At 30.9% G+C, this 17,805-nt stretch overlaps 1 protein-coding gene across 13 annotated transcripts in view; it reads right to left on the bottom strand.

Annotated features, from left to right (window-relative positions):
- The window catches only part of LOC145187664 (cation-independent mannose-6-phosphate receptor-like), a 54,159-nt gene that overhangs the window by 4,664 nt on the left and 31,690 nt on the right, over positions 1-17,805 (bottom strand). For 9 of the 13 annotated variants that reach the window (XR_016449270.1, XR_016449269.1, XR_016449272.1 and 6 more), the window contains 6 exons: positions 16,416-16,572; positions 13,970-14,236; positions 13,685-13,820; positions 13,205-13,451; positions 6,412-6,656; positions 6,235-6,309 (listed from right to left, as the gene is read on the bottom strand). Coding sequence is in view for 3 of the 13 variants with exons in the window: in XM_090076845.1 (XP_089932971.1) it covers positions 6,235-6,309; positions 6,412-6,656; positions 13,205-13,451; positions 13,685-13,820; positions 13,970-14,236; positions 16,416-16,572 (1,127 nt within the window). In the remaining 10 variants the exon portion in view is untranslated. Of the gene's footprint in view, positions 1-6,234; positions 6,310-6,411; positions 6,657-10,971; positions 12,819-13,204; positions 13,452-13,684; positions 13,821-13,969; positions 14,237-16,415; positions 16,573-17,805 lie in introns of those variants that run through there. The other 4 variants (XR_016449274.1, XR_016449275.1, XM_090076846.1 and 1 more) reach the window with 3 other exon arrangements.

Genomic DNA, 17,805 nt, shown 5'->3' with positions numbered 1-17,805 from the left:
TTTGATGAAATTAGAAATGTTTTTATGAATTTTGATCCAAATACAAAATAACACAATTTTTTTTAAAAAATAATTTTCCCTAATAAGTAGGTTACTGGGGGGATTTTTTGAGGGTACATTGTTCCTGTGCTTCAATCGCTGTGAATTTTCACAAAACAATGTCATTTTGCATCAATATTAACAAAGAAATAATTGAAAATTTCCTCATGCTTGATTGATACCTAATTAGAATGCAAAAAAAAAGATTCACCTGCAGTGAGACACAAAACAGGCATAAATCTCAAAATAAAAATTCAAACAAGTGTAACAACATAACATGTATTTTAAATATAACAATCCACATCAGTGCTCTCCTGTATCCAAGTTCTATCAAAATCTTTCCTTTTCTCTTTTACTATTCCTATTACTACATAATCTGTCAGATTATGGTTTACCTTCAAATCCAAGATGGTTTCATTTATTATCTGCCTTACAGGTCTTATCTGCCTCATCTGCCTCTGTACACTTTGACAGGAAGAGCCTTTCTTCCTATTGCAAGTTTTATGCTCATGGAGTCCCTAATAACAGATATTTCTTTTAGCCAAAGGTGGGCACTTCCGATAAAAGTTCCGATAATCGATAATCGATAATTATCGGATTAAGAAAAAATTTTCAATTATCGGACTAACCTAACTATCGGACTATCGATTATCGGACCGGCAAAGTTGAACTTCCGATAAAGCGATAATTATCGGATCAAAGAAAAATTATCGTAATAAAATTTTTTTTTAAACTATCGGACTAAATTATCGGACCGACTCAAAACTATCGGACTAAATTATCGGACAGACTCAAAACTATCTGACTTCTATTTTTTAAAATGTTCATATATTTAATATTTTGCATTTCAAAATTGGGGTATTTTTCACGAAAAAGACGACATTTAGACAGCCTTCCGTGGCATTCTTGGACAGGTGGCGCGTAATTTGAACAATTTATAATAGTAACTCCGCTCTCGCTGGGTCCTTGCTGCATTCATTTCATCGTTCTGAGTATCACCAGAAGAGTCTGAGTGTCTCTGTGCTTTTAACAGCAGTTAAGTCCGCTATTATTAAAATGGACAGATTTTTTATCCCTTCTACAAGGCGGCCTTCTAGCGCCATGAGCCTAAGTGATGAAGAGCAAATCTGTGAAGGCACTACCAGCCGGGAAGTCAGCCCGTTAACACAGAAAAATGTCGCTTCTTTAGCCAGGACTGACATATCCAGTCAGGGGGACAACCAGATTGCCCATAACAGCGGAACCAGCAAGACCAGCTTGTCCGAGCCCCTGCCCTTTGTCTTACAGTACATCAAATCCTACTTTGGACCAGGCAAAGGCAGTTTGAAGATGAAGTGCAAGGCCACAATGTGCAACAAGGAGATCAGCTACGCAGCGTCCTCTTACAACAACCTCAAGGTTCACTACAAAACACAGCACCCTCTGGATTATCCGGCCTTCGTTGCTGCCCTGAGCGCCAGCTCCAAGCGTGGCAGACACTCTTCTGGAGCAAGGTATATTTAATTTTAATAGTTACAGGTTTCTTTAGTATAATATCTCCAGTATTAATGTATCTGATGTATAATATCTTCCGTATACAGGTATCTGTTGCATAATATCTTCAGTATACAGGTATCTGTTGTAAAATATCTTCAGGATACAGGTATCTGTTGTAAAATATCTTCAGTATACAGTTATCTGTTGTGTTGTATAATAACTTCAGTACACTGGTATCTGTTCAACAGATACCTGTGTACTGAAGTTATTATTCAACAAATACCTGTATACTGAAGATATTTTACAACAGATACCTGTATACTGAAGATATTTTACAACAGATGCCTGTGTACTGAAGTTATTATACAACAGATACCTGTATACAGAACATATTTTACAACAGATTCTGTTGTAAAATATGTTAAATGTTATATGATAAAAAATTTTTATCAGCAACTTCACATGTTTTATGTTACAGAATTTCCCATTTAATATGAAAAGGGAACAATTTTTTTCTGTACATGTTTGTAAAAAGGTTAGATTAAGAGCTGGATCCTTAACTTCGGATATGGATCTATATCAAAATGTTTCAGATCTGGAACACTGATAGTAAGAAAGTCTCTTTAAATAGGTTTGTTGTAAATTTTTTCTTTTTTTTCAGAGACACTTCAGAAGGCGGGGTCCTTCCTCCTGCGAAGAAACAAAACAGCATCGAGTACGCTTTGAAAGAGAAACTTGACCAGAAAAAGGCCCTTAATCTCTACTATAACTTCTTCATCAAAGACATTGTGCCCGCTCACCTGACAGACTCTCCTGCCTTGAGGGGTTTTTTGAAACTGCTGAATCCAAACTTCATTGTCCCTTCCAGGAGGAAGCTCAGCAGGGACATAGCCGTGAGAGGAGAGGAGGCCAAATGCATCCTGACCAATCTCCTGGCAAAAGTCAGCTATGTGGCGACCACAGCAGACAGCTGGAGCGCCCACAACAGGGCCTTTATTGGAATGACAGTGAATTATATCGACCCTGTCAACCTTGACAGAAAAAATGCTATCCTGGGCATAAAGGAGATAAAAGTCCAGCAAACTGGTGCCTACCTCGCCAGGGTCATGCTCGACCTGCACCAGGAGTTCGGCATCTCCACTAAGGTCATCAGCACAACAACTGACAATGGTGCTAACTATGTTGCCGCCTGCAAGATCCTGCTGGGTGGAGATGCAGAGGAGGGTGAAGAGGAGTTTGAAGAGGTAGGCTAATCGTTATTGTAAAAAAAAAAAACTCAATGATTTAATTTTAAAGTTTCACTTTTGCTTATTGAACAGCCCAGATTGAGTAAGAAATGTTGCTAAAATGAAAAGATTTAATCAATTAAAATTTGATTAGTATTGGAATTATTTTAAGACAGGAATCTATATATTTGATAAAAAACCATACCCCCCTTCCCCTTTGTGAACTTTTTTCCCCTTTTATATTTAAAAAAATATATATTTGTGTATGGTTCTGGGACCATATTCCCCCTGCACCCGGGGTATTTCCCAATATATAGACCCCTGATTTAAGAAGAGCTCATCCAATAAGAAATTTATTTGAATGTGGATTTCATCCATTCTTTTCTTTTTGAAAGAAATAGATTAGTTTAAACTATTTTAAATGTTGTTATTACCATACATATTAGTTATTATTACCTTATTATTTATTTATTTTCTAATTCACTAATGAATTCAGGAGGATTGTGACCCTGACCTTGACTCTAATGAGGCTGTTGTCATGACCATCTTGGTGGAGGACCTCCTGGAGGAGTGGATGGATGATGAGGTCTGCAAAGAGCTGCCCAAGCACCGCCGCTGTGCAGCCCACACAGTCAACTTGATGGCAACATCAGACATTAGCAAGGTGATTTTTTACACTTAAGTTTTAATAGAATATTTTAAGTTAAGTTAAGTATTATTTAATTATTTGTTACTAACTCTAACTTATCAATTTTTAAACGTAATTTTAAATGTTAATATAATTTCTAAGGTGCCAGGCTGGAACTATGGTGGGAGGGCTCCCTTCACTAAGACAGATGGGAAGGCACAGGCATTGTGGAATTGTCAGAACAGGAGGACAGTGGCGGCCAATCAGATCAAGGAGGCTATCGGTAAAAAGCTTCAGACACCAGGGGTGACACGCTGGAACTCATACTACGATTCCTGTGCTGCTCTGCTTGAGGTGCTGGAGGACCGAGATATGATGGAAAAGTTGAATGCTGTAATGCTTAAGCAAAGCTTGCCTTATTTGTACAGTACTGATAAGGACCTGCTCGCTCAGTACTGCAAGATAATGAAACCGGTTGCAACATGCCTGGACACCCTGCAGTCTGAAGTGAATGCCTATATGGGCATTCTCCTGCCTACTATTAAGCTGATGAAGGACCAAGTAGTAGGCTTGAGGAGGGATAACAGCATTGTTGAGGGGCAGGCGTTGATAACATACCTGCTGGAGAACCCTCAAAATCCACGTGTGGCCTTGAAGGGGAGGTTTGAGAAGATGTTTGAGGATAAGGACCTTCTAGTGGCCACTGCCCTCCACCCCCATTTCAAGCTAAGTGTGGTTGGGTATCTTAACCCAGCCTTGAAAGGTGACATCAAGAGGCAAATCGTCAGACAGATGGTGATCAGGGCCAGCCCTGGAGAAGAGACTGGTGGAGAGACTGGCCAGATGCAGAAAAAAGATGAGGAGGACCCCTTCAAGTACATGAGGGACGACGACGATCTGTTGGCAAGAAAGGGTGTCCTTGAGGAGGACATTGAAAAAGCTTACGATGAGTGGAACAGAATCAGAGTGAACAGTAAACTACGTGTCTCTTATGACCAGTTCCCCCTGCTCCACAGAGTTGCCTGGTTGGATATGTTCCTCAAGTACAACACCCCCTCCCCTCCTCCACAGCTGTGGAGAGGCTGTTCAGTAGTGGTTCAGATATCTTGAGGCCTAAGCGGTCGAACCTGACAGCCGACAACTTTGAAAAACTTGTCTTTATCAAGGGTAACCTTCCCTTGCTTTCTTAAAATAAATTTTTTGTACGTTTTCTTTTTACAACTTTCTAAAATTTGATGGAAAAATTACCATTCTCTTTTTTGTCGAAATTTTCTAATGCAAAAATTTTTGTGGTTATTTTTTTTTATATGCTGGACAGCAATTTTTCTATATACCACCATGGCATACTGCTTTGGGTGACAAGATAAACTATAACATGCATTTAGTTATTTATGTTTTTGATATTTTGAGATAATTATGATCGGAACACGCATTTTGGAGGTCAACATGTTAAAAAAAAACCTCAGAGGAAATTTTTTTATTCTGGAATTTTTTAACATTAATACACAAGATCTTTCAAGAGAAGAGATAATTTCATCAATTAATTTTTTTAAATAAGATTATCGGACTTAAATTATCGGATTTAAAATTATCGGACTGGTCTTTTTTTTGAACTATCGGACTATCGTTTATCGGACCGGTGAATCTGGAAAATTATCGGACTATCGATTATCGGATTAAGAAAATAAACTATCGGACTATCGATTATCGGATTAAGAAAAAATTATCGGGTGCCCACCTTTGCTTTTAGCACATGAAAAACAACTTTGTCAGCAATCTTGGGATACTTAGAAGTAGTTAAGAGGTTTTGAAAAGTTGCTTTTTGTTGCAAGGATGACAAATAACAGGACCAACTACTTGAGCATTTTGAGTAAAATGACTTCCTTTTTTCTAATGGAATCTTCTTAGTTTTTTTTATAGGTGAATTAAGAAAGATTCAGCCCACAGCTACTTCTAGTGTCCTATCATAGACAGTAAATAACACTGGAACAGCTGCCATTTTCTTGGTTCATTCTTCCTAACTCTTTAACTTGCTGACATCCAATCAACCAGGATGTCTCTAAAGCTTTACTTATAGCCTTACCTTTCTGTTTAAATTATAGGTTTGTCTTGCAGCTTCCACAAATTCAGTTGGATTAAAACTTACATCTAAACTAAGTCCAGGGTCAACAAACTCTTTTATTAGTTGAACTAATGAACTTTCTTCTCCAAAGATAGAAATTTTTTGTCTCTATTGACACAACAGAAATGAACGAAGTCTTGCTCTTTGCAAGCTCATTTGAAAAAAAAAACTTTTTTTTAAAAAGAGAAATAAATTTTGATATATTTAAATACTTATTTTATGTTTAATAACAAATATATTTAAAAACTCATTTTATAAATCAATTTTTAGACAAATTATCTTGATTTAAACAAATCATTAGACAATGACACAATTTATTGAAATCTTCAAATGATTAGACAATGACACAATTTATTGAGACAAATTTGTCTGAAATGTGACATACTTAAGTTAATTTATTGTAATTAGCCCCTAAATAAATAAAAAACTTAAGACACATCCTAGGTGAATTAAAATCAAAAAATGGTAATAATTTTTTTGTTATTTTGCTATAATAAACTCATTGATAAAATTATACAGTTCTTTTCTCAGTTTAAAATTTTGATGCAAACTCAATTCAAAGAAATAAAAATTTTTATGGAGATTAAAAAATGAACTTCCTGTGTAAATTTACAACAAATAATATTTTTAAAATCACTAAAGAAAAAAAATTTATCAAACAAATAATTATTCATTAAAAAACTTCATAAAAATTTTAAAGCAACACTTTTATGCAAAAACACTCTAGAGCTAGCAATACCTACTTCATAGTAATTTTGTAATGACAATGAAGATAACTCAATGGCTTTTCCATCCTCAGAAAATGCAGTGCATTGAATCTAAAGTAACAATAAGTATTTCCCCTATTTTTATTTAGTAAAACCATTACACAGTTGCATAATAAACTAGTGTATAGCATACAATTTAAGCCTATAACTAACCACTTTACTGCAAGCATATGTAGTTCTCCAAGCAAACATAGCTGTTCTACTGTCAAAGGAAACCAACTGTGGATGTCCAATACCAATACTCTCATCACAAATAAATGTAATAAAACTTAACTTCTGATCCTCATAAACAAACCTCATGTACAAGAACTCACTATATTGCAATTCCTTACTAAAGTTACCATAGTTTATTGAAAGATTCGATGATAATTGACAAACACTTGAACCTTGTGGACAATCTATAATTCAATTGTTTAGGAGCATTTACAGTTCTTACTCAATAAACTTCTGTGGAAAAAAAGGAAGTACAACAGTAGTTAGTTTAGAGTCTTAGGTTCAAAGAAACTTGAGCTAAACATTTGTTTAGTCAGAAAGACAATAGAATGTTTTTTGGGAATTTATTTTTTTTTTTACTTATAATTATATTAGGGTTTCCTAAAAAATGTTTTACTAGTGCACTACAATAACTCAATCTACATTATGAAAAGACTGTCACAGTTGCAATGACTAAACAGTGTTTGGTGTTGCTCAATGGCTTGTAGCAAATATTGTTATAAAATAAAATTTGCATTTGTAAAAAAATGAAATTACCTCCTAAGATAATTTACATTCACTTTAAGTAAATTACCTTTTGAAAGTAAGTTGTTTATTTACATGTAAAAAATAATTTACCATTGAACAAAAAAAAAAAATTATATAAAAAATAATTTATATAAAGTTTGTGTGTATATGTGGATGTATTCTTTATACAAATCAACAATTTTGATCCAATCCTCACCAAATTTTACACACAGACCAAATTTTGCACACAGGCCTAATTTTTCTCAAGAAAGGTTTTAGGCCTGGTTTGGATCTACCCTGTTTCTATGTTCAGGGTGCTTAAGATTTTTCCCCTTTTTTAAGTTGAAAGTGTTCTTGAATTTTTCGGTCAAAACCGTTGAATTTCTTGCCAAAAGCATTGAGTTTCCCACAAAAATACTCACAACCCATGAGTGGGTTTGTTCGAGGCAGCCATTTGCATGATACCTTCTGACAATCACAAAGTCATAATCAGAGCTGACAAAGTGCCTGTTTGCCAGCATCCTGACTGCTTCAATGCACCAACGATGTGAAAATTTGAGAGACATTGTTCTTAACAAATGAGATGATTCTCTTCAGAAAATAAATGAGTTCCACAGGTCTTACCACATTTTGCAATACCCTTTGACTACCTGGAATAGGGAAACCTATTGTATCTCTGACCACTTTTTACTTCTGGGTGTTTTTTGTCTATACTACTGAATCAATTTAAACCATTCAAAGTTTGTGTTATTCTCTCATATTTTGCGCAAAAATTATACTTTTGACTTTTTTTCTCATTCAATCAAGAAGTAACATTTTTTAGCGTTTTAAAAAAATAGCTAAATGGTCCATGGTACAACATGAATGTTGTACCTTTGACCGAGGTATATTATTCCTTTGACCAATATGTTATTACTAAAAAATCATGGATTGTTTAGACTAATTTAATATACAGTTGCGTGCAAAAGTTTATAAACAGATAATTTTTTCAAGTTTTTTATCATAACTTTTTGACTTTTCATTGAAAATAAATGAAACTTTCAACAATTGTTCCTATAATGTGATTACATACTATGAATTACTCAAAGAAAAAGATAACTTGTAACGGAAGAAAGAAATTCAAATTTTATTGAAAACATAATCATGTTAAAGTTTATAAACAAATGAAAAAAAAAAATTAAAAAATAGGTACTTTTTTTTAATTTTTTTTTTCATTTGTTTATAAACTTTATTTCATCACCACAATATTTCATCACAGTATATTAGTATTTTGTTGGATAGCCTCTAGAATATATTATTCCTTAATAACAAAAAGTTATAGAGTCAACTAAATTGATCAGAACATTTAAGGGGATACTTGCCCAACAATCCAAAGCACTTGGAACAAATCATTTTTGTTGGTCGGTTTTTTGCCTTTCAATTTACAATTGAAATATTCCTAAAGATGTTCTGTTGGGTTTAAATCTGATTTTTGAGAAGGCCAGTCCGAAATAAGAATTTTTTCAAAATTTAAAAAAATTTTATAATTTGCATGGTGCTTTAGATTATTGTCTTGCTGGAAAATCCAACCATGAGGCATTTTGTCCTTTCCATGTGGCAGCATAACATTCTTGATTATATCTAAATATAATTGATGCATATATTTGCATATATTTAGATATAATCAATATATCAATTTACTTTCAGTCTTGATTCTATTGATCCACTTCATCACATCGATTATATCTAAATATTATTGATGTGATGAAATGGAACATTAGAATCATGACTGAAAGATCTAAAACCATTATTTGCCCCCACCAGGTTTAATTATTGGCATTTGATACTTAGGAGCAACTCTTTCATCTTGCAAACATCTCATGTACTTCATACGATTGCTACCAAACATACAAAAGTTTGATTCGTCATTGGATGAGATCATTTGCATTGGACTTTTGAAGACCAATCCAAATGATCTTTTGCAAATTTCATTTGGGCTGATTGATTATTTAATAATATTAATGGTTTCTTGGTAGGAAAATGAACAAACAAATTATGCTGACAAAGGCGACATTTTGTAGTATCTACGCTACACTTAACAACATATTTATTGCTCAAAATGGAATATAAATTGACAGCACTTTTGGTTTCTATATCTCTTAACTAGAACGCTAATTGTTGATTTAGCCACATCTTAGAACCTTCTTCTCTAACACCACGTATTGTTAAATTTTTCTTTTCTCTAGACGATTACTTTGATTTTCCCATTACTTTTTAAATTCAACTTAAGTCAAATATTACATCCAATAAATTAATTTTAATATAAATACATTTTTCTTAATGAAATTTTAATTTCTTAATGGGGTATGGAATTGTTTATAAACTTTTGCATGTTTATGTTTTCAATAAAATTTGAATTTCTTCCTTCCATTACAAGTTATCATTTTCTTGAATAAATCCTACTATATAATCACATTACAGGAATAATTATTAAAAATCTCATTCATTTTTATTTAAAAGTCAAAAAATTATGGCAAAAAAACTTGAAAAATTTAGCTATTTATAAACTTTGGCACGCTACTGTATTACAGATTTGCAATGTATTATAAAGAAATTTTTGGCCAACTTTATGTCAGTAAAAGTTAATAAAATCATTTTGTAACCAATCAAAGTTGCTAAAATAAATGCAAAAATCAATTCTTCTAGTCTTGGGAAGATTTGTGTACCAAGAGTCATTTTGTATATACACCACTTTGTTTTTAAAACATCCCCACTTTACTTTGCCACTCCACTTTATTTTTGGTCCAACTTTATTTTTGGCCACCTCACTTTATTTTTAAAATATAAATTTTTAAGTTATGGAACTCAATCAGCTGATTGGTAATATTAATTTCCTTTTCTTAAAAAAAAATCCTATTCTAAGTCTCAGAGGATGTTGCCACAGCAAGTTATAACCAAATAATAATTTTTGATGGTATAAAACAAAACTTTTGTTTCTTATCTCTTTAATAGTTTTACAATACTAAGTAAAATATTTTTTTTGGATTTCAAGTAACTTTTTTTTTTTAACAATAACTACTAAATGCAACATTACGTAAGTCTCCTCTCAGCTTGGATTTTTTAACAGATCTTTTTTTGTATGAGGTTATCTACTCTTGTACAAAAGGCCATTGATTGTCCTTGTACCTAGGACAGTGTCTTAAAGTATATCTATGGTCATAATCTTTACAACTTTGATTTATTTAAATATTTTTTGAAATAAGTAAAAGAAAATGATATCAATTATCAGTTTTATTTTGATTCAGTCACATTTTTTTTAAGTTGGATGCTCTTTGCATGAGATGGTTAGGGTTCAGGTTGAAAACTCAAATGTGATTGAATTGTACAAAATATGTTTTCTAATAGTTTTTATTATCATTTCTGATTTAAGAGCAAAAATATAATTCTTTAATTTGGTATATTAGTTGGTGGCCTAGGTACAATTAGAAATGAACTAATTGTATCTAGGGTCACTGACTTTAAAATCCTTTTACTTGACAGAATTTTATATTTTAAGTAATTATATTGTTATCAATAGGAACTAATGGTATGATGTGATCATACTAAAAATCTGGCTCAAGGTGCACAAATCTCCCATAAATAGGTTTGTAACATAGAAACCTCTTAAAATCCAACCACAACCACAATTTTTAGCTGCCATATTCATTTAAATATGATAATGCTTAAGTAAAATATTTGAATGCAGACGATGAAAAATACAAAATTAAAACAATATATTATGTTAAATATTACTGAAAGTAAAAGATGTCAAATCAAAACCAAACATAAGATAATGATGCCAAGATGATACGTTACCAATAAATGGTAGTAAAACTTTCATTTTAAAATCTTCAATTCCAAATCAGAAATATTTTTCATCTCATGCAAATTTATTGTCTAACTTCTTAAGATATTTAATTTTTTAAACTAAATCTTCAATAATTTCTGCCACATAATGTCAAGAGTATTTCTTAATGTCAAGAGTATTTTTTTCAAATTTCATGAAAGTATTTCACTTTTCTTGTTTGCTATTTCTAGTTCATTATCAAGCATATTTACTCCAAAATCAATTTCATCAAAATTTTCACCATTTAAACTTGTGTAAGACTGTAGCTTAAAAATGATCTGTTTTGGTATTGATTTTATTTGTCTTGGAGAGGTTTTTTTGACATTTTCATTGTTAGATTTTAAATATAAAATAACTTTCATTTTATGTGTATCAGTTAAAATACGTGATTTTTTCTCATACCTTTTTGTAAAAGTTGTCTTTCCTATTATGGCTTTTGGGTAGGTTGTTTTATTTTAGGTGAAACAATTGATGTTGATGGTAAATTGCCAGGAGTGGTTTAAACTTTAATAATATCATTAAAAACATAAGCTTCAATATCCACTAATGGCTTATCAGCAACATTTGCAGCAAAGAAACAAATTTCAGTAAAGATATTTTCATTAAAGGGAAAAAACCCAGTACATTTAAAACTGTTAATCAAATTATTTGGTACAAAAGCATGAGAATAAGCTTGACCAACAAGGTAAGATATATCATAAATTGTAACTTGTTTAACAGTATTTCCTAGAGATATCATCCAATTGTTCAATGCATTGTTATAAAAAAATTTTAAATAGGGGTTGCATTTTGTGGGTTGCTTGAGGATGAAATGTCACTAAAATTATGCCTGAACTTTTAGCTAACCCAAAAATAGAAATGTTCATATAAATTTCACGATTATCCAGTAATAAAAGAACTGGTTATTCAACCAAAGGTCATACATTAGGAGGAGCACCATTCAGCATGTATTCCTTAAATTTAGCACATGGAAATACAAGTAATAGTGGGATGTTATTTCCAGTAGCATTAATGACTAAAGATTGTTGCACTGTTGCCTCATTCTGCACTAGTCATAATTCTTACTTGTTTTTTACCTTTTGAAGCTATAATTTTTGGTGGAATGTGAACTGTGGAAAATCCTGTTGTATCACAATTTTAAATGTTTGATGGTTCAAAATGATAACATATTGAAACACTTTTATAACTTTTATATAATTCTTATGGTTTCTTTATTGAATGTAGAAGATCTACCAAGACACATTAGCTGTGGTTTATGAAGAGATAACTTATCATTACATCTTTTTGAGAAAAATACCAACTTGCTCCTTCACATTTTAAACAAAACCATACTAGCAGAAATGATCATATATTTTTCTGCTCTTACTTCTTTATGGCTTTATAGAAATTAAGTAAAACTTTATAATCAACCTAATTGCTACAGCTTCCAACTAACTTAATCATTAAAATTGATCATCAGGCAATCATACATAAATACGTGAATTTTATGATAATTTTCATAAAACTGGCTTCTTAAAGTTTACAAAGTATCAAAATTAAACATGGACCAGACAAAGGTACAATACTTCATGCTGGTGAAAGGTACACAAGATGGGTTTCTTTAACAATTATCATCTCAATCCCCATTTAGATTAAGAAACTATCATCTAAACTTTTCCAAAAAAAGATATTGGTTAATGTTACTGTCATACATCAACCAAATAACAATTAATGACAGCTTTATTATCAAAATAAGATAAACACAAATATTTACTTTTTAAGAGCCAAAAATTATAATTTCTCCTGGATTAACAAAATCTATCCCATGCATGATCTTTTACGTTAAGAAGAGTCATCATAGACTATTACTTTAAATAGCACTTCATGTTTTTTCAAAATGATAGTAGTAGGCCAGCAGGACAAAGTGACTAAAGGTATAACATGGTCAAAGGTACAACATGCTCCCCTATCTGGCAAATTGCACCGGGTATTCCAGCTAGTTGCAAATAATAAACAAACTAAATTACTTAACAGTAATTTTTACAAAACAAAAGTTCATTGTTAAAATTAAAAGTAACTTTTAAACAAAACTTTTTTATTGTGAAGCAACATAAAAATAGAGTTAATCAAGGGATTTTTAAAAACAAAACAAATTTTTTTTGTTAAGTAAAAAAAGAATTTTCAAAATTTCATGGTTTGACACCATATAGAAAATTATATTGTTAAAAGCTAAGCTATACTATTTAAGATTATTCCAAGCTAAAAAGGAGTCTAGAATATATCAAAGCAACTCACTGAATTTTGATTAAACTGATTTTTTCAACTGTCAAAGTTATATCTGAAACAGTATACAAAAAAAAAAACACACTTAAGCTATGGTACCTTTAGTTTCCAATGCCCCACATGCTGTAACTTTGAATTTTTGTCCCATATTCTCAACAATATACCCTTCTTTTTTATACAAAGGATTCATATCGAATATGTGCCCAGTAACTTTATTTTCAACTTTACAATCAGATGTTAAACTAGTTAGTCTCTTTTCATCCATAATAGGCCAAACTGCACTTGTTTTCCATGTGATATGATAAACGCAGTCAGATTCATCCATTAAGTAGGGATCACCTAATTGCTTAAAATGTTTTTGTTTTTTTTTACTTTTGTGATTATAATAAAGTTCGATCCTTTTTATAATTTTTTATAATCTTTAATAATTAAACAGCTTCATTTATTAATCGAACACTGTTAGAAAACGTGTGTAATTCAACACCACATGCATGAAATATTACAAGATATGACAAGACTAATCAAAAGAAGTTTTTTTTTTTTTTTTTTTTTTAAAATAAAAAAGTAAGAATTTCAAACCTGATCATCTTCTTGAAGGAGTCTAACTATTGCAGAATATTTCTTATTTCCCTTGCACAAATCACCATCACTGAATTCAAGGATAATGTCATTATCATTGAGATATGGAGATTTAACCATTTGACCAGCATTGATGCTTAAAGCAATAAGTAATATTGAAAGAAAAAAATAATTTTATCTTGATTGTGATTTTTTCATATATGACTAAAAAAAATATGAATCACAATGAAGATAAATATTAGCCTTAAGAATCAAACTTAAAAAGAAACTGACAGATTGACCTACACATGATCTTCTTGAAGAATGCATAATCCAGAGGAAAGTGAACATTTATTAGTAGAAATGCCTCTTATCAATGGTCGGCAGACATTCATAAATATTTTGCTTCTCAGAAACTTTTTTTCTGATTCTAATGGTACTTGTACTTGCCAGTTAAAATCACTTCGAGACAGAATAGACAAGTCATAGCTCAAAGTAGCACTGTTTGTAACTAGACTACATTCAATAAATTTTGGCATGCATGCCAGTAATGTAGGCCATATTATTTCATAGCTAGAATAAATTGAATAAAACATTACTTTTATTAAAGATAGAAATTCAGTTTTTGATCAAATAACTTGTAAAGTACAGTTTAAAAATAATTCATTAAACATTTTTTCATAAAGTTAACAAAAAAAAAAAAAAAAGAGGAAATTTAAAAGTATAGATTGCATAAGATAAAAATAATTTGGTGACAAACTTTAATTTAACAAATGATAAAACAATGGGAACTTTTAGAAAGGTACTACAGTGTAACTTGAACAATTAAAATTAGTAAAACAATTTGTAGAAAATATTTTTAAATATTTAATTTTAGTAATGAATATATTGAATATGAAAAGAAATAATCTCTTCAATTATTTTATAACATGCAAAGTTCTTTGGGTTTTTTTAAAGTTTAACCAGAAATAATTTCATTAAATTATTTCTGGTTAAACCTTAAAAAACCCAAAGTCAACTCAGTATGGAATTTGATCCAATGCTGATACCAAAAAAAACTGACCCTGATGATTGACTATCAATCAAAATCGTGATCTAAACTATTAGCAATAACCCAAAGAAAAACCGACCAGAAAATTAAACATTCAATTAAGCATAAGTAGATTTATTAAATTGAGTGCTACAAACCTGCATTATTTAATTGGCTAAAATACCCCAAGACTTAAGGTCTAGAATTTCATCCTCCTTGCATACAATTGTTGTGGAAAGACTCACCAGTACAATTCAGCAAGCAAGAATGCAACAACTGCTGCCACTGAGATTAAAAAAGTTCATGACAACAGGAGTTTGGCCAAGCTAACCATGCCAAAAAACTACATTTGTTCTAGTCTTAACAAAGAAACTGACCTGATGTGGTTTTACTTACTCTTGGAAAAGCAATCTTGCCAAGCTGAAAAGAGAAGTATGCCACCAGCATAAATTTAAAATTCATTCTCATCTTGGAAAAAGTCTCTGTTTGCACTGGTGCAGCTTTAGGACTGGCATCTAGCTAAGCAGCATCAATGAACATAAGGAACATCAATAGCTGCCATACAGCCACCATAGAAATTTATTTTACAATCATGAAAACCATTTTTATAAAAATTAAGAAAATAATTTATCATTAGAAAAATTAAAACTTTTTTTTCTAATGATAGATGCTAAAAGATAAATATCAATCAGAAGGTCTTTTTGGTCGAATATGAAGATGAAACAAGCTAAAAGTTATGTTCCACCCAAGCTGGTTTTTATAACCAAAATCCAAAAAAATTGCTAAACCTAGAGGAAACTCATAAATAAAAACCACTTAACAGCAATATAGCTAAACAGAAAACAATCATTGGCTTTTACAAACAACAACTGATAAATAACACAATCAGGAATCACTAGGAATAAAGGATACTTTTGTAATATTCCTACAAATGGGATTCATTTTAAACACCCAAGTTCTCTAATCTCTCAAGATAGAAAAACATCTATTACATATTAAAAATGTTATTACATGTTAAAACATAACTTTTACATTCCATGTGTTTCATGACTAACCATGAGCACATTTACACCAAGACATTTTTGAAACTACTGGCCAATATAAAAAAGAATGAATAGTGATTAAATCTGGAATCTTGTGCAGAGAGGATTATAGAAAAAATAAGCATTTTTAGTAATTTTTTTTTAAATATGTGTATTTGTGACAGAAAAATATGGGTTTAAATAAAGCATCTTATAGTTTTATAACAAAATATTGCATTACATTGATACCATTCATTGATTGATTTCATTAACAATGATAATATTATACACACATAAGTAAACACTGATTACTTTATGTACTGATCACTAAAGCAAAATTTCAGCAAAATAAATGTACTTTTGAATCATGTCACGATATAGTGACTTTTAATTGTAACTATGATTGTAGGAAATTTAGAGGCATTTTTTTTCATAATACATCTTCAACAATTTAAGAAAATAATTTAGTTAATTTATTGTTAAATTAAACTATTAAGCTGATACACTGTAAGATGAATATTAAACCCAAAAGTAATAACCACAATACAATTGCAAGGTTTAATGTGAACTGATAACAGGCATGAAATCAATAATTGAAACAAATAATCATTTTGTGAAGTTTAATCTTCATCAATTAAATACTTTAAGATTTAAAACATAAAATGTACACAAAATAAATATATTAAAGTTAGCCACTTACTTGCCTTCAGCATCTTGATTTATGCTTATACTGCCATCATCACATGGAAATATTATAGTAGTTTTTAATTTTTGATTTTGATATATTAGTGAAAGCTCTCCATAATTGTTGAGAGTAAGATTACTGTTAAAATCACCAATCACCGTTTTGTTACTCCCTATAAATTGTTTTATTACATAACATTCTATTGATAAATGCTAAGCTACTGATTAAAAAAAAAAAAGAAAGGGCTTCTAAATTTCCTTAACTGAAATTTATCTTTGTAAGCAGAAAAATGCTAATATTCAGTAAGACACATTTTTGTTTAAAAGAAATGAATATTTATTAGCTTGAATAAAACATGAAAAAGCATAGTGAGTTTTTCATCCATATTAAGGGTTACCAACTTTGAATTTAAAGAACTGTAGAAACTACAGGTGGTTACAAGCACATAAGCCCAGTAGATCCCAGAAGATCATCGGCAAAGAAAAGAGTTAATTTTTCCTACTTTTTACTAAATAACTATTTTATTTAACAGCACCATTGCTAAAATATTTACTTTTTAAATTTTAATGACATTAAATTGAATCAGTTGACTAAATAAATTAAAGTAGTTAAAGTCTCTCTCTCTCTTGGAATTTCCAGGGAAATTAACTAAAGGCAATGTTTTATACTAATTTCTTTTTAAAGATATGTTCTTGTTTACTTTTCATAGAATAACCAAATGTTCAGAAAAGCCCCTATATTTTTAAACTTATTTATGATAATAATTATAATGGAAAATATGCTAAAAGCTCCTACCTACAAAGCAAAGCTATATATATTATCCAGAGAAGTAATGTATTTGTAGCAAGACCAATACATTACTCCTTTTAGAAATCCGAGAGAACTGAATAAATGACTTTAACCCAAGAGGAACTTTGATTTCCAAGATGTTGATAACGCTTAATGTTGAACTTGAGGCCTTGTTTATAGTATACCATTGTAGAGTATTTCTTATCTGAAAGTAACAGCATTTTTTTTCCCCTCGGTTTTTAAAACGATCTAGTTGTATTACTTCTGTTGAGCCTGGAGTACTTAAAGCGAATGGTGAGTTTTTATTCCGGCAGTGTTTTCTTTGATTATTCCAGACTTTAGTATATCCTAATAAACTTTTAAACTTAACTTAATTTTATGAACAATTAGTCTTAACTTTAGCACTTAACTCTAACTTCTGAATAAAGATTGTAGGCTTATAAGTAGACATATAGCTTCCTTTTTTGTTTCATAACTCCTTTGTTCATTATTTCAATTTTTAATAATGATAAAAAACTTTAAAGCACACAGACTAAATAATAAGCAACATATTTTTATCTAATTCCATGAAGATTTAGTGATATTAGAAAGTCTGTTTAATATCTGTGTGTTTTGA

Source organism: Hydra viridissima, unplaced genomic scaffold, assembly GCF_058129835.1.
Source record: "Hydra viridissima isolate aposymbiotic clone 2 unplaced genomic scaffold, HvirCarnegie_v1 scaffold_1, whole genome shotgun sequence".
Classification (NCBI taxonomy): domain Eukaryota; kingdom Metazoa; phylum Cnidaria; class Hydrozoa; order Anthoathecata; family Hydridae; genus Hydra; species Hydra viridissima.
Note: the sequence above shows the minus strand (reverse complement) of the source record. Positions and strands in the feature narration are given on the sequence as shown.